General features: G+C 47.6%; 1 protein-coding gene across 1 annotated transcript in view; it reads right to left on the bottom strand.

Moving 5' to 3' along the window:
- SIM1 (SIM bHLH transcription factor 1) overlaps positions 1-22,020 on the bottom strand; it is a 68,070-nt gene extending 46,050 nt beyond the window's left edge. The window contains exons 1-8 of the mRNA XM_061131873.1: positions 21,846-22,020; positions 12,565-12,647; positions 9,241-9,330; positions 8,612-8,720; positions 8,395-8,480; positions 7,454-7,653; positions 7,148-7,254; positions 6,353-6,500 (exon numbers count right to left, since the gene is read on the bottom strand). Coding sequence (XP_060987856.1) covers positions 6,353-6,500; positions 7,148-7,254; positions 7,454-7,653; positions 8,395-8,480; positions 8,612-8,720; positions 9,241-9,330; positions 12,565-12,647; positions 21,846-22,020 — 998 coding nt within the window. The remainder of the gene's footprint in view (positions 1-6,352; positions 6,501-7,147; positions 7,255-7,453; positions 7,654-8,394; positions 8,481-8,611; positions 8,721-9,240; positions 9,331-12,564; positions 12,648-21,845) is intronic.
- Positions 22,021-23,295: the final 1,275 nt, after the last annotated feature.

The raw sequence follows: 23,295 nt of genomic DNA, 5'->3' as shown, positions 1-23,295 counted from the left end.
TACTTCAATTTTTTAAAAAAAAGATACACATAATCCACCCCCCAACACATATCTTATATGAAACATAACAGTGTTTGCCTCATGACTACACTAAGTCAGAAGACAAATCATGCTTCTCTGGAATTCCAGTAAAGCCTTATTTTGAGTTTGTCCATCCATTCACATTTTTCCATGATGTGACTCAAAGATCAGAACCTTTTCCCCTCTGAACAGCCAGAGACGAATTGTCGGGCTGGTCATTTGGTCAGCACCAAGTGGCTCCCACCCAGGAAGTAAAGGGGAGGTCCTGGGAGACAGTGCCCTCCAGGTCAGGGTAACAACACAGGGAGGAGAGAAAACCAGAGAGGCCTGTGCAAGGGGGAGCAGCCGGACAGCAGCATCACCAAAGGACCAGAGGATGACATGCCTGCCCAGAGTATGCTGGGAAGTTCTCCATCCCCAGCCTCTGAACAGTGTCCCCAGCAGACAACCTTTTCTGCCATTCTCCTTCAAAAACAGAAAAGAGCCAATGCTGCCCCTGCCCCAGTGCCCACCTACTCTCTCTCTCTCTAGGAAATAGTCTGCTGTCGCAGGAGGTAATTTAGTACCTTATGTGATTTTTTTTTAAAAAAAGGATGAGTTGGTTTGCCAATTCAATGGCTTTTGTTTGTCAAGAACATAAAATGTTAAGTCTAGTTATAGAAATGAAATGATTAGTAATATCAATTTTGTATCTATGTAATCTAAAAACAATTTGATAAAGCAAAAATGTTTGCAGGCCACATTTTTTTCTTACAAAATAAAAATGTCCTTAAGGGGAAAAAAGATACATCCTTAACTGAATGTCATTGAGAAGGTAGCAGTGCTAATTTAACCCCCTAAACTGTCAACATCTATACTTATCAATACTTGTGAAGCAGCAACACAGAGGCAGTGTTTTGCTCCATCATGAGTTCAGATGAAAGCCTATCCAGAAGTTGGGTAGCCTAACCCTGCAGGCTTTACTCATTTAAATCCATTCCTCTTTTCCAGACATTTTCTCCCAGCCCCCAACCCCATACAGAGAACCAGGGGATACAGTCAACACTCCAGGCTTTAACCCTGGCTTCACCACTTACTCAACAAACCTGACCTCAGCTTCCTCACATAGGAAATGGGGAGTGTGATCCTGGCCCCAACCACCACACAGAGCTGTCAAAAAAACAAATGAAGTAATGAATGCGACAGCACTTTAAAGAAATGTGAATTCAACATGGGGAAAAATGTTGAGTATAAATGATGAATTCAAGACTACATATGATCATTTTGACAAAAGAATTATAATTAGTGAAAAGTATATGAAAGGTAAGATTATTTAAATGAGTACTGGTATTAGGCACTGTAAAATTGACTAAATGTCCCAGCTCTCTCCTTTAACAAATCGTCTTGGTAGTTATAAAATTACTATTAATTACTACTAATAGTGTTGACTGTCAAAAAGTACTATCCATACAAATGTGACTTCTGTTTGTCTCTATGACAATTCAATTACATAACAAGTCCTTTGAAAAGGACAAGGGGTTTTGATGTTCAATTTTATCATAATAATAATTCAACACAATTAAGAATCAATCCTAATTTGAGAGTATACACTGGTATATAATTATTTTTTTTAATGATCAAAAACATTAAATCTACTCAACGAGTGCTCCATCAACCTGAGGCACAAGAGTAAATTACTTTACATTTTGATATAGATTGCTAAGTCAAAAGGTGATTCATTTGACATTATTTGTAATATAAAAGAGTGGTTTTGCTAACCAGAAAAATAACTACTCAAAAACTACCCATTTTTTATAACTACTCAAATTATTGGTCAAGTTTTTAGAATACATTTTTTAAAATTTCCTAGTAGCAACAACAATAATATCACTGGGCCTTTAAGTTAATTAAATTTTTTTAAAAATTTTAAGTGCTCAAATTAACTCAACACTCTTAACACACTTGAAAGAGCAAACTAACATGGGCATATTATGTTTACTGCTTAATGGTAAGGATACATAAGGTTTATATTCACAAAGTGTGTTAATACTTAAAAAACCCTTTTAATTGTGAGAACAATGGTTTTATGCAAAGAACAAAAATTATGGGGTCTGCGATAATTACAACGTAGATATCCTCTTCGTCCCCCCTTCCCCTTGAAGGAAGTATGGCTCCTTCGCCATTTGCCCTAACTTATCTACAAATTCACAAGATTATCAGTAGATCGCAAGTTATAAGGGCCTCTAATGTAAATTCTCTATTTGTTCTGCCTTCTCTAACACTGAGATAGAAACTGTAACACAGAAAATTACCTTCTTCTATATGTTCAATGAATTACTCTAAAACAGGATGTGAGATTTTCCACTGAAATACTGTTCCATCCTAAACTTAGACATAAACAGAGAAGGCTTCTTTACCAACAACAAAAATGGTTGAAGATATTAAATGTATCTGATTCCAAAATTACCAAATCACTCTCGAAAATCTTCTCTTTTACTTTCCAAGTGAAATATGAGATTGTATTGCTTACAATTCCCATTAGAAGTCTAGTTTAAAATACACTAACATTTTACCACTATATGCTACAGAAAAGGACAAGGGGTTTTTATGTCCCCTCATAATATATCATCTATCAATCAGCTTAAATGAGATCACACATCAGTGAGTACTTGATGAATTTCAGTGGCAGACTGTCTTTAATGGCATCAGTAGACTAGATCTCATGTATATTTTTGCAACCTTCTACACACTGTAATTTGAACACTTTAAATGTGCCATCATAAATGGTGCAATGGCTATGTAAGGGAATGTTATTTAAGGATGATGTATCATGATGTCTGTAGTTTATTTTAAAATTATTCAGCAGAGGAAAAAGCGCATACACAAATAGACATACAGAGAGGAAGAGAGAGACATAAAGCAAATAAGGCTTATAGATGACGTGTATACGGATATTTGTTGTACTATTTTTTCAACCTTTTTGTACTTATGAAAATTCTATGTTTTATAAGATTTTAAAATGAAATTTTTATATCTTATTGGCTTATCCTTAAGAGTAGATTATAAAAGTTTGTTTTTAAAACATAAAGAGAATCAAGACCATTCATTTTTCTAGAAATTACTTTTCATAGTTTATTGGGTGTTCCACATTTTCAATTTTCTTCACATTGAGTATTAATGTTTTCCATCTGAACTGCCTATGAATAATTAATACTACTAATTAAACAAACTCAAGGAAATACAAATTCAAGAAAATGACTTAGGCTTTACACAGTATGCTCTTTTTTCACTCTCCACATGTCTCTGGACTTTGCCCACAGTCACTGTTACTAGCTAGACACTAGCTCCATTCAACTCTCCTCTTGAAAATAATTAGGGAGTAGGGCCTTGTCAGCCTGTCATCCTTAACACTTATTTCAAAGCCTGTGGGCACTCGAAGTTTATAGAAAGGTTTTTTTAAAAGCTAACAGGGTATGTGTGCCTTATAGAGAGTCATGAGCTGGTCAGTTTTGGGGTAATTTTTTTCCTGTTTTGGGTTTTTTTAGGGGGAGGGATAGCCCTTAATGAAGAGCTACACAAGCTTCAAGGAACCTCAAAGACTTAGAGAAAAACTAAGAGAATTTTAAAAATGTTATCATAGTGTCTTCTCCTTTTTTCTCCAGATTTTCAGAATATCAACATTTTGTACAGTGGTCATACAAGACCAGTATAAGTACCACCTGCCTCTAAAATTCCTACATTCACTGTCACAGACACTAATTAAAACAAGGTAACTGAATATTTCTATTCATCATTGCTTTTGTCAGATAATAATGACTGATTTTTCTAGGCATATTTTAACTTGAACAATAAATTTACCATCAGGAAATCAGAAAAATGAGTTTTTTAGGAATGTAGCTCCCACCAACATGTCACACTTTCATTTGACCAATGATTATCTAAAATTCTCTCTACTTTCATGACATGAAAGCCCCCTCACAATATATGCTACTAAAATGCCTATATTTGGGAAACATCTGGCCTGTCAAGTTATTTGGAGGGGCTTGTGGTTTGCAGTGTATCGTTTGAGGTAGTGTATTTGAAAGGAATTCACTTATCATTCTCAGGCTTCATAGAGAACTAGCCCTGAAAACAAATGTATGTGGTAGTTCACTGCTACCATAGAGAATCAATAGCCATCTATTTAATTTGCTAAGACAATGTAAATTAGTAACTTCCAGCCAGATGTGTGACATACACATCAAACAAACTGCAACCTGTTCATTATGAAAATCCTGTCAACACACACAGAGCCACTTGATGACATTCCATCTAAGGCAATTTCCACATTTACAGCTATAAAAATTGTTTTCAGAATTTTTATACAAAGAATTGGAGCTGAGACTCATAAAAGGGTAATCAATTTCAGCTTTTCATCTTGTGTGCTTCTGTGTATTTATTTCTTTTTTCATTCAGCAATATAAAACATACAGAAAATCGTGTGCAATGCTATTTTTTTTCTGTAAATCATTTATCTTCATTACATCTTTTTAATCTGATGTAAAGTTGGGAGCCTAATCCTGCAATCTAAAGAAGTGTGTAAAGTGAAGAATGACACAGTCAACAGAAGAAAGAAAGTACACTTACCCACTGGAAAACAAAACAGAATATTTCAAAATGACTCTAAACATAAATTAAGTTTACCCATTGGGAGGTCCAACTTGCATTCTGATCATTTATATGGAGCTGTGTGACTATATACCCTGCTGTTTGATAAAAGATGATTACTAACCACAGGCACCCACCAGAGAACAGAGTGTATGTATAATGCTCGTGATGTCTCAGACATACAAAGCACCTTCTTAAAGAATGTCCGTTTCCTTGCCATGGTAAGCAGACATAATTTTTCACTCTTTAATACTTCTGCTTCACAAAGTGGCTTGTTTTATGAATTATATTTTGCCATTTCTCTTATGCTTATTTTAATAATGTGAAAAGCTGCATTCATTAAAATAGATGGTTTTGGACCCCAAATATTGGTATGTTGTCTGCTCTGTATTAAAATCCACAGCCTTCTTGCTATTACAAAAACTTAAAAGCATCCATTTCAATACCATTTACTAAAATGAAAGAAAGAAAAAGTTTCTTAATAACCAGCTATTTTTCTTGAACACTGAATCCTCATTTAAGCCAAATTCATTTTCCAAGTCTACTGAATTAAATTTTCTTATTAAACAGGACAGAGTAAATAATCTTATTGCCAAGCATATTTCCAACTACTACATTTTTAATTTGCTAATTTAAAAGAATGTGAAATTAATCTATTCCTCATGGCCAATAGTATAGTCTGATTCAAAATAGTACCCTTTAACCAACATTCTATTGTCAAAACAGCATTCCTACTAAGTGCTCGTTGTGTCAACCTTCCAAAGTAAATAACTGCTCAGGCTCTCTAAAATCACAAGAATTTCAACCTGCATTAAAAAATGAAAAACAACAAGAGGTAACTGCACACCAAAGGGTTCCTCATAAAGGCTTCAACGCTAAGCAATTCTACTTTCACAAACATTATACAGAAAGTGTGTTCTTCACCAGCAGCATACCGGGACATGTGGTCAGCCTACAGGGCCACACTGGCAAACAAAAACGATGATTGTTTCTAGAAAGAATAAGGCTCCACTGTGGTCACCCGGCCGCCCGGCCAGTCTCATCCCCCCGGCGGCAGGTGGCTTCCAGGCCGGTCCCTCACCTAGAGAGGACAGGGCAACCGGAGCGCCCCGCCACGACTTGCAGCCTTAGCTCCCGTGGGGTCTCTTCACTTTCTAGAGGTTAAAGTTAGACCCTCCTGGTCACTTAAACCCTCTTTGTGGTTCAGGGACGGAATCACTCTCTCAGAACTCTGAACTTTGATTGGAGACTCTGGTTAAAATTAAGCACTTCAAACCCAGCTTTGAAAAGTGAAACAGATGTCCTGTTTGTTCACTATAAATGGCTCCGTACGTGGGACCCTTCTCCCTCTCTCTCCCGAGCTCGCTCTCTCTTCCCCTCCCTCCCTTCCTCTCTCTTCCTGCCATATTTAATTTTATTTAAGAGTGTGCTTAAAAGGTTAAAAAAGAGAGAGTACAGATAAAAAATAGACTGCGAAGGGGAAAACTCCTAAATCTTTCTCTGGAACAGAAGGACGGCTCTTCATGATGATGAAAATGCCAGAGCTGCCACCTCCCAGCGCACTCAGCGCTCGGGGTCAAACCCGACCCTTCCCAGCGGACCCCAGCGTCGGCCGACGTGGCGGTGCCCACCCCTTGCCCCTCGCGGAGACCAGGGTCGCCGGGCGGGGGCCGCGTGGTCCCAGACGTGAGGACGTAGGACTCACGTGAGGACGTAGTTGACGCTGACGACGCAGTGCGGCCTGGACGAGCGGCTGTTGTGCACGATGGTGGCGTAGCTCTGCACCCACACCCAGCCGCCGCGCTTCGCCAGGAACCGGTAGTACTTGGTGGTGACCTGGCCCTTCACCAGCACTGATGGAGAGAGAAGACGGCTCGTGGTGAACAGACTTGCTCCTGAATCGGCCCAAATGTTATCCCTGGCGGTGGGGAGTGCAGGTTCCCAGGGAGCCCTAAGAGCCGCGCCTGGGCAGGAGGGACATCCAGAACATTCCCAAACGAACAGTTCGTCCTGTTGAGTTGCATGGAGTCCTCCGGTCCCTCAAGAATTTAAAAAAAAAAAAAAAAAAAAAAGAGGGGAACACTTAAAGTTGGGGGATTCTCGAGACTTGATATTCTAACGAAGGAAGGTCGGGTGTGGGCATCAACTCCCGGATGCTCACATTCCCTGTCCCGGGAGATTAAGCTCAAAGCAAAGTTGTTTCAAAGCTGAAGTGAGTCAGCGCGAGCTTGAGCCCAGCGGGGCAATCCTGAATTCCATCTCCATCTTGGGGGAGGGGAGGTGGCGTATCAATAGGGGAACAAGACCCTTCCTGGGAGAACTTCACCCGGGAACTCAGAAACTCCCTCTGCCTGCAGGAGGGCCAGGGGATGATTGGGGAGATGAGCTGGGGCCAGTACTGGGGCAAGGCGCGCAGGGCCTCTTCCAGCAACACCACCGCCCCTGCCCCTTGCCAACACCGTCCCGCCCCCACCTCCCGCCGCGCAAGGTGGCGTCTTACGCAGGTGGTGGGCGCAGCGCAGGTGGAAGGTGTCGCAGCCGTGAACGTGGTGGTACAGCGTCTTCTCAATCAGGTCCTGAGGTTCGTACCCTGTCAGCTCCGCCACTCTGCGGAGAGTAACCCCACGGGATGAGCGCGGGCTGCGGGACCACCCCCACCCTGAACAACCCCTCAGATCTGGGTGCCCACCCTCAATTCTCAGGGCACCCTCAGTCACCTCATCCGCAAAATGGGTCGACGAGGCTCTCTGGGCGACTCAGCTGGGCCGCCCTCCCGCTCGGGGGGACTCTGGCCCCGACCACCCACCTGGAGTCCAGGAAGATGAGCTTCATGTCCAAGCTGGCGCGGAACATGAACATGTTGCTGTGCAGTTTGATCTCCGTGACGGCGCTGGGAGGCAGCGAGTGGCCCACGGCCACCAGGCCCACGTTCTGGTAGCAGCCGTCGAAAGGGGACATGTCCAGGCTGTACTGGCGGATCTTCAGGTAGCCGCTGCAGTGAATGACCTGAGGCGGACGGGGAAGGCCGGAGGCTCAGCCACAGGCAGGAAACACCCCAAAAAGGTGGGAAAGGGACTGAAACATTTGCAGGCTCTCCTCGGCCACAAACGCCTGTGCGCCACAGCCGGTGCACTGAAGTGCCCGCAGTTACGGGGCTCCCACGTATCTCAAGGGAGTGACGGTTCTGCCCCACTGGGACTCACTTAGGAACTGATGAAAATGCAGAGGCCTGAGCCCTGCCAACCCTTATGTTTTCGGATCGCCAAGTGGGGCCCTGGGATCTGCATTCTGATCATGTTCGCTGCCATTAAACAAGAAAAAGCTTGCATTCCAGCTAAAGCTCTGGTTCTTAACCTCTGGCGGGGGAGGGGCCAGAATCCGACGCTATGAGTAAATTCTACGAATCTCCCGAACTTACCGACTGTTTCAGATGCTTTACACATCCCCAAGGCCCATTACCAGCCCGAGGTTAAGATCCCCAGCGTCCAAGGCAGTATTCGAACTCATGAGACGTAACCAAGCTTAAGACACAGCCTCCAGCTGTTCATAAAGTTTAATGGCCCTTTCCGGGCGCCCGGCCGGGGGCGCTGTGTGACCTTTGGGGCTGGGGCGGAGGAGAGCCGTCCAGGGTGGTCCTGGAACCCCTCTTCCCACCCCCACGCGCCTCCAGTCCTGCCCCCTTCGCCCGAGCGCTGCTCGGTGGGCGCGGCCGGCAGGAGGCGTGGATCTTCCCTCTCAGCCACACACCTTGTAGCCGCCGCAGGTGAGGCCCGCGTTCCTCTTGGCCAAGACGCACTTCATCCTCAGGAAGAAGGAGCGCTCGATCTCGTACTCTGCGGGGGGTGGGGGTGAGGAGCACGTGAGACCAGCGGCGGCGCCGCGGTCCCCGCCAGAGCCAGCAGGGAGGAAGAGCTAGCAGCCGACCGCGACGGGTCCCGGTGTCGCGCGCACGCGGGTGCCTTACCCTGGACGAAGTGAGAGTGGCAGGGCTGGTGGGCCGTGAGCACCGCCGTCATCTCGTCGTGGTCCGCCGGGTGGATGTATTCGTAAATGCTGTTCCCGGTCAGCTCTACCTGTAAAGAGGTGGGTATCACCGTCTCCGAGGTGGTGGGACGTCCCACGGAGGGGCTGAAAGATTGAGCCAGGGGATCTGCAGGGGACAGGAGCCTCAGCTCCAGAGTCGATCCTGAGTTCTAATTCCAGTTCTGCCTGCTACCTATTGCTACCTATCTACGCCTCAGTTTCCTTATCTGTGAGAGGAAAGAATAACAATAGTAATTATAGTAATAGTAGCAGTAGTAATAGTAACAGCTCCCTAGCAATCTGGTAAAGACATCATGACATAAATATTTAGCCACCTCCCATGGTCTTTGGTTTAGGCTATAGCGGCTGGAAAAGGCAGCCAAAAGGGCTTGGGGTGGATGCTAATGGACAATTAGAGGAAGGGGAAGATCCAGATCTCCTGCCAACTGAGATGTTTCCAGTTCTAGAAACACACAGAAATGCCTTGGGAAAGCCCCACCCCCGCCCCACCCCCTGCCTCCAGGCCTGGCTGTAAATATTGAAGGCTGGAGGTGTGGACCACTCACCTACCTGAGAAAGACCCAGGTGGACTGAGGCTGTCTCAGAGATGTACATGATCTTCCCATCTGGGGCCACCACAAAGATGAAACCATCCAGGGTCTGGGGAGACAGAAACCACTGAATGGAGAGCACTCCGGGCCATTGGGAGAAATTGGGGGTGGGGGGACCGATACAGAAGTACAGAGAGATGGAGTAGACAGGCTAGCAGGAAGGAGGGCAACAACAACAACAAAAATAGCCACAAGAGTTCTTTTGTTCATTCCAAATTTGTAAGCATGGAGGAAGTGGTGGGTGAGGCTACTGTCCTCCAAGACTGAGGATTCAAGAAATGAACAAAGCAGACATATCTACACATACACAAACATTCTTGGGGGGGGGGGGGGGGGAACTACAGCCTGTGATAAGATGGATACTAAGAAAACCAGAGGTTTCCTGTGTCCGCCTTGGAGAGCTTCATGGTGGGACATTCTATAATGGAAAGCCTGCTAGCGGGGTTTGAGGAACAGGAGGCACTGAGAGATGTGGAAGCATTGGCAGTCTGAAAACTTTGTAGACAGAAGGCAGCTGGCCGGTGGCTCTGGAAAGAGTCCAGGAGAGGGGGATTTAGGAGATGAGAGTCTTTCGGGCAGCAAGTCCACACAGTAGTGCTACAGAGTATATGTGTGTGTTTACACAGATGTAGCAAACTGACAGGCTCTCCATGAAGGGAAATCTTATACTTTCACCGTTTCTTTATCTCTGTGAATAAGGCTTCAGTCCAGGTGGTGGAGCATCAGGATGAGTCTGATCCTGCTCTCAAGGAGCCGGAAGTGTAAAAGGGACAACAGACCTAAAGCCGATATCATGACCATACAACTGAATGGACAGTGCTGTGAGGGATTGGAGGCTGAGCAGCCTGAGACCTGGGGAGAATCAGAGAATCAGAATTTAGAAGAGCTGTCTGAGCAGAGCCTTGAAGAGGAAGCCTGAATGTGAAAAGGGAAGGTGGTCATCCTAGACAGAAGAATGATATATAGAAAGCAGGCACTGGGGGAGAGGAGAGGATGCATCTGGTGTATTCAGGCATGATAAGTTTGGTGTACCAGAGATGAGGCTGAGGAAATACACTGGTGCTGGATTTTTGGAGAGTTTGGGATGTCAGTCTGAGGAATTCAGAGATGCTTTGCAGGCATCAGGTTCCAACAGGGAAATAAATAGCAGGCTTAAATGTGTGTGTGTTGGTATTTTTTGTTTCATTTTTCTGGCAGAATGTGGACAGTGACCTATGGGAGGAAAGAGTGGAGATGAGGAAATCAGGGATGGTCAAGCTTGAATCCGGTGGTTCATGGAAGACAGTGGGGAAAGAGTCTAAGATGATTCTGGCTGTTGTGGAATTTGTGGTGGCAGAAAGAAAAGCTGAGACTGACTTCAAGATCTTTGAAATTTACAGAGGCATGGTGAGTTTTTGTATGAGTGGAAGTCTGGAAGAAGGAGATAGTGAGTTCTGGTCTTGGGTATGCTAAACTTCAGGTGTAGACAGATTTCCATTTGGATGTGTCCAGATGGCAGCAGGAATTAAAGGTTTGTTGCTCAGGAGAGGGATGTCTAGACAAGAAGTCATGCAAATGTGGGGAAAGGAGTTGATGTGGTGGTGTTGGCTGAGATAACCCGGGAAGCCTTGAAGCTGTAAGAGGAGAAACAAAGCTGGAACCTTGGGGAAATGCCCGCATTTACAGTCAGACAGTGGTGGGAAAACCTAGAATAGCAAGCAGAGCAGGGGGAAGAATCCAGGAAACTGTGCTACTTTAGAGACTAAGGCAGAATGTCAAGTAAGCCATGTCACCTCCATCCAGTCTTTGCCCAAATGTCACCTTCCCAGTGAGGTTCTCTGCAACTGTCCCACCACTGAAACACAGCCCTCTTCTTCACCTTCTTTTTCTCCATGGCACCCACACCACTCTCACACTATGCCGTGCACCTGTGTGGATTTGCAAAGCTGCTCTCCTTAGAGTGTCAGCTCCATGAGGACAGGGCTTTCTGCCTGGCACACAATTGGACCTCCTGTGTTTGTGGAATGAACGAGGTCGGGTAAGATAAGAGACGAGCATCTTATGCTGAATAGCAAAATACAGCCTGTGCGAGCACACCTCTTGAGAGAGGCCATCCTGCAGTGGGGTGGGAGTGAGGAGTGCACACTGAGAGGACCACTGAGTCCTGTGAGGAGTTTGGGATGAAGATGAGGGAAAAGATTGGGAAGGGACTAGAAGGGGTGGCTGTTTGGGTTGTGCTCTCTTGTTAATATTGATGAGGAAAGTCAGCTGGGAATATGGAGGGATTTTGGAGGGGGTCAGTTGTTGAGAGGCAACCGATGGAAGGTGTCCCAGAGAAAGGGGAGAGAGAGTGCCTTTCCATTAAATTCAGGGGTGTGGAGGCCAGGCCTGGAAGGGAATGCTCACACAGGGCCTCTCTTTGCCCTAAGAAACTAAAATCTCTTTCGGCCTCTGGGATTGAAGGATTTTGGCCTCTGGGATTGAGGAATTAAATAGTGATGAGACTGGAAAGGCCAGGCCACTCCTGCCATGAGATGCTGAGCATGCCTGTCCAGGGAGGGAGGACCATCTCAGAGTCCCCAGTCTGACGCTGAGGCTCCCACGTGAGGAGCTTTGGTGGAGTTGAATAACAAGAATAAGGGGGTGCAGGGTGGGATACAAGTGTCAAGCCTAAAAATTCCACGGGGAGTTTTACTATTTTAAATATTTGCTAGGCGACTTACTCGGGCAATGGACAATTTCAAACGGTGTACACTGCAAACAACGTGGTGATGAGCGCCTCCACAATGGATAAACTCATTACCTGGGGAGGTATGTGTGTTACAGCGAGGGTCCCTGCACGGCCTGGCAGGGCTGGGATGAGGGCGCCTGGAGCAACGAAGGAGCCCCGGGAGCTACAGGGCGCAGATGAAACGAGTTGTGGTCGCAGCTGCATCCGGAATGTGTGGGCTTAAAGCACTGACGGGCATTTCTACCAGATCCCGGCTATTTCCGGGATAAATTCTTCATTTCGGACGGTTGTGCAACCGGGCTTCGGCAGCTTGGCCCGAGGACTGCGCTTCCCTCTGCCGAGTGGTATCAGATGGCGCCCCCTCCCTCGGTTCAGCCGTCCTGATTGTGGCCTTAGCGGGCTCCCCTCCAAACCCAACGCGCCCATTGTCATCTGCTCGCCCTCTCCATGTGGCCAGGAGACTTCCACACCCAGCGAGGTCAGGAGCCTAACATTTTAACTTCATAAGGAGTCCCCATTTTCTGGGGAACAGGAAGCCTGGCTCGGACCCTCGCACACGCGCCGCCTCCGTACCTGGAGCAGGTGCGAGCCCAGTTCGCGGCCCACGTTGTCCAGGGGGCTGGTCCTGCTCGAGTGGCCCCACGCCTCGCCGAGCCCTGCGAAACACAGAGACACCCTTAAAAGATGCACTCCGAGCCGGCTGGCGGTTTGAGAAGTAGTTTAGTGGTTCTGTCACCCAGGCAAGCTTTCACACACAACCGGACACCGTCCGGCTCCCTCTCCACCTGGACCGCGGGGATGCCGGCGGGTCAACTGCGGCTCCGCCCTCTCGGCTCCAAAGGAGTTTAACAGACGTCAGACTCCCTCTGCCTCTGCACGACCGGCCCCGGCTTCTCTGGAAGGACAGGGTCCTAGCTGAGCGCCCCACTCACCCACCCCGGCAGCACCCCAAGTGGCCTCGTTTGAGGGCAGTCTGTGCCCAGAAGGGGCCCGACGCAACACCAGAGCGATAGCTTTTGTGTAGGTTCACTAGAGTGCTTAGAAGGGCGAGGGACACTCCTTCTCACCCCAAGTCTCACCATCCTCCTTATCACGAGGCCGAGGGTGTCCACACCCTCGAATACCGTGGCCCGCCCAGAACGACCTGAGACTGCGGGCCAAGGCCAGCTCGTCCTGGTGGGCCTTCTGATTGGCTGCGGGGCTCTCCAGCCCTTTTCCTCCCCTTGGCCTCTTACTTTAAAACGCTTCGGAAAAATTCGTCTGCTTGGGGATGGCTTCCAGCAGCAGCTACCCTCCGCAATCCTCCCTCTGCCTTTCCTCTCTCCTAGCAGACTCCCCCTTTAAGGGGCCTAACCTCAGGGCCCCACCCCCACCCCAAGAAAAACCCAGGGGCTTTTCTGAAAGCCACTTATTCTCAGGTGCTAACACCATCTTACAATATTTACGTCCCCGTTTGGACAAAGGGAATCATTCCTTCTCTAATTCCCAGGCATCAACTAATAACAAAGACTGCCCCTTCCTGTCCTTGATGCTATCACCTTAAGCTCTCCCCAGGCTTTGCCACAAATCAGTTCTCTGGTGATGTCTGAAAAATAAACCTCCCTGTATGCCCGTGGCTCATTTTTCAAAATTTAGTATGGAGTCTGCTGTAGTACCTGTTTTCAGGAAGAAAATGAAAAGTAAGACAGAAGAAACTTGCCGTAGTTAAACTACTTATGGGTAATATCTTTTAACAATGTTGCTGCTGAAATTAACATAACTACGTAGTCCAATTCTTTTATGCTTCCACCATTGAACAAGGTTAAACGTGATAAAAATTGGTGGGGGGGGATGATTTACTGAATTACTGCGTTACGGGACAGATCACTATGAAGTACCCAATGACAAACACTCGCATTGTAAATGGGGGTGGGGGCGGATCTTTCAGAGTAAAACACGGAGTTGGGACTCTTAAAACTGCCTCCGAAGCCAGCGATCAAAACCCTGGTAACGAGTAACCCTGAGCGCCCCTTAAGCTCGAATCGGGTTTTTCTGGGTGTTTGCACATCTAAATAAATCTAACGATTTCCCCACCGCTCTGCAAACACTGATCCGCCCCCACCAGCCCCCGCCCTCGCCCGGGCTCCTCTCCCTTCCTCGCGTTGGGCAACTCCTCCTGATTCTCCCTCCCGCCCCAGTTTCCCTCCCCAGAGTGACTTCACTGCCCTGATCCCTGCGGTCCTCCTGGGCCGCTCCGAAGGGCCCTGCCGCAGCAGCCGGCACACACACAACCCTTCGCCTTGTTACTTTGCCTTAGCTCCTGCCGTCTGAGTCAAGCTCTCTTCCTTGGTTTCTGGCACGACCTGCTCATGTTTTCACCCCCGATCACACATACCCACCCAGAAGAAGTGGCGGGAGGGTGTTGTCGAGGAGGTCGCACGGGGGAGTGGGGAAAGTATCCTGCCGGGAGAGCCCGGGACTCGGGTGGCGCAGGCCCTTGGACGCTGGGGCCCGACCGAGGCCTGAAAGCCCCGAACTTCCTGGGGCGAGGGGCCAGGCGCTCGGCGGGCAGGGAGCTGGCCGCGGCCGCATTGCGTCTGGGATCGTACCTTCCGCCGCTCCCCAAAGGGTGTGAAACTTGCTCGTGGAGCCAACAAACGCCTTATTCTAAAATTACGAAGGTTCCCCAAAGCGGCTGGGGACACCGGGGAGCCGCCTCCCGACCCAAATCATCTGAAACCACCCCCCACCCCCCGAGCTGAGCTCAGAGTTGAGTACTGGTTCCGAACTCCCGGGGCCAGCCTCGGCTGGTTGTGGTCTCTGGGGGCGGCCTCATTAGTATGCGCCTACGAGAGCAAAGTAAGACTTCCCTGCAGGTTAATAAACAGCCGGGCCGGGCAGAGGGTGACAGGAGCCTCCCGTGCCCTCTCCTGCACCCCCCACCCCCTCACCTTTTAAGGAACCTTTTGCTTTCACGGAGCATGGCCTTCTCTCCCGTTCCCGGCTGAAACCTCCCGCACAAGGTTCTGTCTGGGTTAATGTTTTATAAGGAACTGGCTGCCTTCCTCTACCTGTCGGGCTTTTCTGACCTAACTAGGATCAGGGCTCTGAGCTCTCCTTTCAGCCGGCCCAGGACACCTTCCAAGCCCAGGGCATGGGTTTCATTTCTCAATGAGCATTGAGTGGGGTGGGGTGGGGGCAGAGACCCCTCTCCCTGGACCCCGTCACCTTCCGCCCGCACTGACGCGCTCCCGCCCGCAGTTTCTGTTGGAGAGGGGGGTAAGCTGAGATTCCGTTTCTGCACTTGACCTACCGCAGAAAATTCGCAAATCCTTTGATTGTCTGTTTAAAATGAGGAGGAAACCAGCTCCCTTTGCGGCAGGATTACAGTGGGAACAAGATCTAAAGATTCTCTTGTAATTCGGTGAGGCCGAGGGAACGGGGTTTTGCAAAGGAGAGAAGGAGCTCTGCGAGGGAGGCGATAACTAAATCGGGTTTTAGACAAAAGGATTTTCCCCAGCTAAAGTGGCCGAAGACAAAGGAAAACATAATCTATTTTGGAAGATTTCCAAGATATGCCACATTAACCTTAGCAGATAAATTTTTCTTCTCCCCGCCCCCTCTCCCCTTAAAGTCTGGTTTATCATATTTACATAAGTAGTATTAGAAGGGATGTATCTATTATGGATCTAAAGGACTAGCTCACATTTCATGTGAAGTCCCGGGCGAAGTTTCACTGTTGCTTTACCCTCAGTGCGCCGTTGAGCCATTTCCATTTAAATACCCCCTGACCCAAGGATTACCTCAATGGACTGACTGCACGGGTTTTGTAATTTCCTGAAAATGAGATTTCGATTTATAAAACAAGAAACCAATTAGTAACCAAATGAGGCGAAGTAGATCCACTAAAATTGACCTAATCCCACAGGCACAATTTAGGCCCGTTCTTGGCGAATGAATGATGAGCCCCAGGCTAGCGTGAGCCCAAGGCATCATCCAGCTGTGTTATTGCAAGCAGCAAAAATAAATTGATCGAGCTTTTCCTTCGGAATGAGTTTCATACCCTTGACAAAATATAGATTACAGACCAGGTATCTCCTCCTTCACCCAGTCAGGAAGAGGAGGAGAAGAGCTTGTTCTACTGTGCCCCCCCAGCCCCACCCTCCTTTAATAAATAAACACTGTATCTCAATAGAAAGGTGTTCTCCTTATGGTCCTTCCCGGGAACCTTCAATTCATGGATGACGGGGAGCTGTCCCATGACCTGACCACAACTTGGTGACTGAGACGGGGAAAGCCCTCCGAGACCCCGCTTCTAACTTCTGGTCCCGGGGGACTTGTCTCAGCCATCTGGTTTGTCCACAGGGCCTCGGCGTTCTCACGGAGCGTACTGTGCAACACTTTCAGCCCTAGAGCAAGCGGTATTCGTGTTCCAGCTCCAGGAGCCTCAGCGGCTGGGCTCTCAAGGGCAGAGAGGGACGCAGATCAGGAGCGTTTCGCCCAGACCAAGCGGTCTGGAGCGGTCGCTGGGTAGGAGGCTGCTTCGCGCACCGAAACGCACTCAGTACCCCGACCTGGGACGCCGGGTGTGGCCCACCTTCCGACGACGTCGGTGGCCGCGCGGCGCTGGGGTTTGCCCCGCGCAGGGTCCCGGGCCCCGGAGTGCGCGTGTGCCCGGTGCTCCCCCGCCTGCCTGCGAGACCCCCAGCCGCGCCCAGCGTATCCACTTCTGTCGGTGTGAACCTGGGGTGGAGACCGACGGGCGCAGCGCTGACACGCTCTGCGCGGTCCTTGGTGCTTCGGCCCCTTAGCTAGGGCTTCCCAGGCGGGGCCGAGCCCGAGAGAACACGTACTGCAGGAACGAGGACCGGCCGGGTCCGGCCAGGTCCCGACGAACCCGGGGGGCGGACACGCACGAAGGGTGAACAAGAGTGTGCGACGGCCGAGAGCCTCAGGCGGTGTCTCCCCAAGACTCCGGACCTTCGAGGCTGGCCGGGCTGGGCGTCCGAAGACCGGCGCGGGCGAGGCCGGTGGGTCTGCCCCGCGGCGCGGGCCTGTCGCGCTTCGGTTCCACTTGGCGGTCGGGACGCACAGCTTTGCCCCTCGGGCGGCATCTTGGCTTTAGAGGAGTTTTAGAGGAGGGCCGGGCGTGGGGGCAGGGGCCCGCGCAGCCCCAGGCTCGGCGGGCGGAGACGCCCTCACGCCCCAGGAAGACGGAAACTTGGACCCTCGCGGAGCGGGAGGAGACACCGCGCAGAGGCCGAGCTGGCGCACTCTCGGCCACAGGGGCCAAGGCGGGCGGGCCACCGGCCGCCGCCGCGGGGAGACAATGGGCCGCAAGGTGGGGATCCGGCTCGCGGGCCGTGGCCTACAAGCCTCCCCGGCCGCGAGGTGCGGCGGGGGCTTCGACAAGGTCGCTGTCCCTGGACTGGTCTGAGCCACGGAGGTCGAGGTATTAATACAGCTCCGGAGCCGCCTGCCCAATGGCGCTACCGGAGGAAGGAGCTTTGCTCCTCAATGCTCAGACCCTGTTTTAGTGTTTCTGATAAGGAGGCCCGTTGCAAAATAATTGAGGATTCCCCGTCCCCATGCAAAATTTAAAATTCCGTGGACCACAGACTGACAATGGGTGAACAGCTATTATCATAAGGTTTTAGCTGGGACTAAACCTTATTCTCTTGAGAAATACCTGATCCGACAGAGAAATGAGGCAAGAATTCATAGATTTGAATTCTGTGTCCACATTTGTATGTGCAAAACCTGGAATCTGCCAAGATTCCCCCAGATTGGAAAATAACTCCCCCTAGAAATCAGGTTTGTCCTCTGGAAATTTAACCTGATTTTAGTTTCAGAGAAGTGTATCCTGCTTAAAAGTATTCTGCCATAGCTTATCATACCACAGTTTTGCTGTTGTTGCTAACTGTTTTTATTAATGATTAGTCCCTTTTCCCAAAAAGAAAGTTCTTTTTCCATTGATCTGGTCTACAATTTCTAGCACATAAATCTGCCTTGCAAATGCTCTGCCCGGAGTTTAGTTCTGCACTCTACATTTTAAGTCAACATCAAAACTGGAATTAAACAGAGAAACCCAGCGTGGAGCATAAACTGTGCTTAAAGGCGTTTAAATGAGAAAAACTTCTGTAAGAAAATAAACATGGAAACCTAATGCTCAATCATTTCCCCAAGCAGCAAGAAAAACAGCCTTAAATCACCCATCCACGTGGGAAATGGGGCCTCTTTTCCTCTTTCAGTTCTCAGCCTCAAAAAAATATAAGGTGATTAAGGATTTCAGTCTTGAGGTGAGTATTGCAGCAAGTGTCTATGGAGGTTTGTTTAATCATCCCTTTCTTTCCAGCCTTTGTAGAGACTTTCCTACACAGTTACTGATTTCAATTCTGTTATTACTTTTATTTTGCCAAGACATGTTGACAAAGAAATGGCAGTAATGTTACCAAGATACTGAATGGCCATAGATTTGAAAACATTTGATCTTTTCAAAGGCCACACTATGCAATCCACTATGCTCCCAGTATTATAACTGGATAACAAATACATATTTTAGTTGAACTTGTTCTTTTTTGTATACAAATCAAGTCATAACATCTCTTTTTTAATCTTGCCTCTTTGGCTTTGAGAACACCAAAGACATATATATCCAGATGCCAACTTTTCCTTTGCAAGGCTATTTTAGAATAGAATATGTTACCACTTGGGATAGACAGTTCTAATGATTTCCCACTAATTGTCCCAGAGTTTTTGTTTTTATTTTTACTATCAAATTTCCAACTTAATACTTTATTCTTAATTATTCCAGGGGCCCATATCCCATTCTTCTGTTCCTTCTCCCTCAATTTTTTTCCCTCAACAGCTCAATTTTATCTATTGAGGTAAATAAAAGCTGAAATTTGCTCCCAGACAAGGAATTTACTAGACTCCTGAGGGCAGGGTGGGTAGGAATTGTATTCAACAAATGGGGGGAGGGTAGCTATATTTTAAGGATCTTTAATTTTTTTCACGTGTAAGGATGGAAGGATTTCTGTTTAAGTCTTTTGGCATTACAGGGTATTATAAATAAAATGTAATATGAGCAAAAACAGTAAAGTTTTATAGTCATTTTTATGCCCAATCACTGATGCCACCAGATTTAGAATTATTTTAGATTATATACTTTGCAAAATCCATATGTTACATGTGATAGCAGGCTAATTGTGATGAAACAGTTACCTTCATCTCACCCTTAAAATTTTGTTGAAGACCTACTATGTGCTAGGATGGTGTCAAGACAGATGTGAAAATGTACTTCATTTTCAAACAAATTCTTTCCATCTCTCCACACTAAAATATATTACCTCCATAAAAAGTGCTCAGTTCCCCCCACTGCCATGGACCTAATCTTGCCCACCTTTCTGCCTTCAGGCAGCAGCTGAACCCAAATTTGGCACCCTCTGCAGGTTGCGCTTGGTTCTGCGGCCTTGTGATTATTTCGCTCCTTCTGAAAACTGTTGGTTTTCTTGTTTGTTGCTGTTGTCCTTTAATTTAAAGGGCTGAATCTGGGCTTTGGACTGTTGAAGCTAATCTAGCCTCAAAATTAAAACCTCATCCCTAGGAACCAGCTGTCCGGATGACCCTAACTCACCCGGTGGAGGCCTCGGGTGAGTTATGAGCTCAACAGTAGCTGGGGAAATAAATGATGTGCCCAGAGTTCACACATCGTCCATCCCCTCCTCCCCATAAACTCGCAAGTATCCAAAGAAGGGAGAGGAAGGAGCGGCCCCTGGCCAGATCTCTGAAGGAAGGTGAGTGGGGCTGCAGAAAGTACAGTCGCCTTTAAAGTAGCCACAGGGGACAGGCCTGGTCAACAAGGGGACTCCAGCGGGAGTCTTCACCCGCGCTCTTTTTTAAATTAATGAGAAGTTGGCTAAGAGGGTTTACTTTTTGTTCCTCCTATTTATCACGCAATTTATAATTTGTGGAGTTAGCATTAAGCAAGAAAGCTTGCTCTCTTAAAAACAAAACAACAAAACCCAGCCTGTCCGGGGTCTGCACGACCCAGAGGAGCCCCTGGCCCAGCGCTCCCCGGGCTCACTGTCCCTCTCTGCGCCCGCCCGGGGAAGCCGACCCGCTATTCTTTTCCTCCGCGATTACTCGCAGCCTCACAAGCAGCACCATATGCTGCTTCTGATCAAACAGAGAGCGACATCGGCACCGATAATTGACGAGACCCGCTAGAAATCACGCAGAAAGGGAGCCCACTGAGACCGCAGGGGCTGACAAATCACTGCTAATAATCCTGTTAGGAACAGAGCGGCCAGCGGAGTTCGCAATAGCTTTATTTTTATAAAGTAGGCGCTGACAGTATAAAGACAACGATATCTCTTTTTTAAACAGAAGGCAATGTAGCATAATAGAAATTTTCCCACCGGCAATTCTCAGCACAGGTTGAATGGGAAATGTGGTTTTTTTTATTACATAAGTTGCCCCTCCTTTTTTCTCTCTCTCTCTTTTTCTTTTTTTAAAAAACTTTTCAGGTATGTTAGGTTTTGATTCCTCTCGTCCTGTAGTTTCCAAGGTCAGATGAGATTGTTCAAGGAACTGCTTTAAGACAAAATGACCATAATACTACTTATAGCTTTGGGCTAAAACTGAACTATAAAAGTTGTCCTTTAGTGCTCCTGACTAATTTGGGGGCATGTTTTGCAAGATTTTGATTCAGATAATAACCTGTAGTCAAAATGAAGCAAAGTGAAAGTCAAAGCCCAATAGTGATTCTTTCCTTCCCTCTTTTCCCTAAAAGAAACAACAAATTCCAAACATCCAAAATCAACAGTAACATAAATCTCTCTGGGTCAAATAAGACGTTCTGGTTTGTAAATAAACAGGGTTCCTTCTCTTGAATTTGTTTGTTTAGTATTTTGTCTTTTACACTTCCAAATCTTCCTTCCCCAGCAAAGACATATCTAAAATATTTTTTAAAATCTGTTTATACGTTATTTGAATGTAAATAAAGGAAAAGATGGGGAAATAGAAGAGAGACGAGTCCTTCACCTACTGAATATAAATGGTTTTATACACCACAGTGTTCTATGAAGCCTACTTTGTCCTCACACAGTGAATCTTGATAATCTAAATACATATTTTAAATCATGTCAACAGTTCAGCTATTCTAATTTCTAGGCCTTATAAGACAATTTTCCCAGGGATTCATTTGCCAACCTGCCACCTAAAAGATATTTTCTAAGCAGGCAAGTGATCTTAATTCCATCTTATATATCAGAAAAAATATCAAGCCCAGAGTTGCAAATCAGAGTTAGTCTCAGAATCTGTGACCATCTCAACAGCTCAGAATAAATTTGCAATAAGTAGTCCAGAGACTGGGTAAATTCAGAACGTATTTGTTCATGAACTTGCCTGCTCCTCATCTGCTGAATTACTGACATATTGAGAAATCATTATCTCCATGTACATGGGTCTGTCTAGACATAGCAAAATTAGAAGAATTTAGAGGTGTTCCTGCTCTCTACTAGATATAAATCTAATAAGAGGAATTAAAAAAGAAAGTCATGTTTGGGTTAGTAGTACTTCCGACTGAGCCCAGTTATCTAAGTGTTGACAAAAGCACCGTTGGGCTGCTTCCCAATCAAACACATCTGATGGACAGAAGAGAAAGTATTAAGGGGGAAGCAGAAAGAGCCACAGAAAGGCAATAGAAATTCTAAATCCAGCGAGGTCCTTAGTTATTCCAGCATGCTAAACTTCCCTTTGCAGTTAGTGTGTAGGTAAGTATGAGTGCACTTCTCTGCCGGCAGTGTAGTCATTCACTGGCAAATCCCTTACCCCTTCTACCTTTGAAATTCCATCTGGTCAAAGTTACTTACCTTCTGGGAACACTACTCTCATTTTGAGATAGCTGGTGGTGAGTCTGATTATGGATGCTTTGTCCAGCTGGGAGGTGATAGCTGAGGGCAAAGGCAGTAATTTAGCCAGTTCATAAAATTCACTGTTTTCCTTCTCCCTCCTAGTCCGGGCAGCATTTTTGGACTTCTCTTTCATCGTGTCTCGTTCTCCCTTTCTTCTTACAACATAAGTTCCACAGATTCATCCAAAATAAAAAATAAACTTTCAATTAGAGATCATATTTGGCAAAAAATATAAAGCATACTTTGACGAGACTTTTGCTTCAGTGTTTTGATGGTAATGAAAGAACAACAACGGTGAACAGATTTTTTTCTTTAAAAATTAGGAATGCGAATAAAATTGCTGATCCACGCACGGCAAGCGATCTCGACAATCCTAGGCGTAGCTGGGTATCAAATGCCGGCAGGAACCCCGAAGAGCCAACCTTTTCTTCGGTTCCGCGCTGCAAACCCCGGTCCTCTGGAGATCGACATAATAATCCCCGACGGGTGCTCTCAGTCCCGAGGCCTTGGAGGCGGCTCTGAGCCCCTCGGGGAAGAACACGATTGCCGGACCACTCTTTCAGGCCACTGTGAAGACAACAGCATCAGAGCGTCAGACATCTGCGGCTCCACAATCATCACTCACGCGCTCGCCCCAATTCTGGGGGAGATGGCCGGGAAGGGCCTCAGAGCGCCTCCGCTTTTCCTTGCCAGGCTCAGTGTTTTGGTTGGTTGGTTGGTTGGTTAAGATTTGGAAAAATCAGCAGCGAGACTGAGTCCCCTGCAAATAATATTCGCCTTCTCTCACCCCCGTCAGACACATTCTCCAGCCCCCTGGGAAGTTGCCCAAACCACAGGTCTCGTAAGACCCTTAGGAGCCCCAGGCCAGGCGTACCTTCCCAGGAAGGCAGGTTTCTGCAAATCAGAATTTCTCCGCAGCGCTCGGGCGCCTCTCGGTCCCCCCACTTTGGTAGGTCCGGAACTTGACTCTAACTTGGGTCTCAAGTCTCAGGGATTCCTCAAAAAGTGGCACTTATACATCGAGTCCCTCGGGACTGCCGAGGAGGCGACCCAGCGATTCCCCTGCCCAGCGGGGGCGGCAGCACGCCGGGCACGGCAGCGCCAGGTTAACAGGTGGCACATTCGCGACAGCCCCTCGCAGGCACCGGAGGGCGGGAGGCGCCCGGCCTCTCCTCCTCCGCCGTGGAGCCTCGGGCGCCACTGGGCGGGCGCAAGGCATATTCCGCTTCACCTACCTTCAGTCCCTGCCGGCGGCAAAGCATGCGGAGGCGCCCACCTCTTAATTGTGCTCATGCCTACCGTCCAACTAAGCCACTCCGCGGGCCTCGCCGCTTCCCACCAGCAGAGAGGAGCCGAGCTCGTCCTGGCTCTCTCTTCTTCTCTCGGTCATGAATTGGGGGATGGGTGC

The sequence above is a fragment of the Dama dama genome, chromosome 28 (genome assembly GCF_033118175.1).
Source record: "Dama dama isolate Ldn47 chromosome 28, ASM3311817v1, whole genome shotgun sequence".
NCBI classification, from domain to species: Eukaryota; Metazoa; Chordata; class Mammalia; order Artiodactyla; family Cervidae; genus Dama; species Dama dama.
This window is presented reverse-complemented; position numbering and strand designations above follow the sequence as displayed.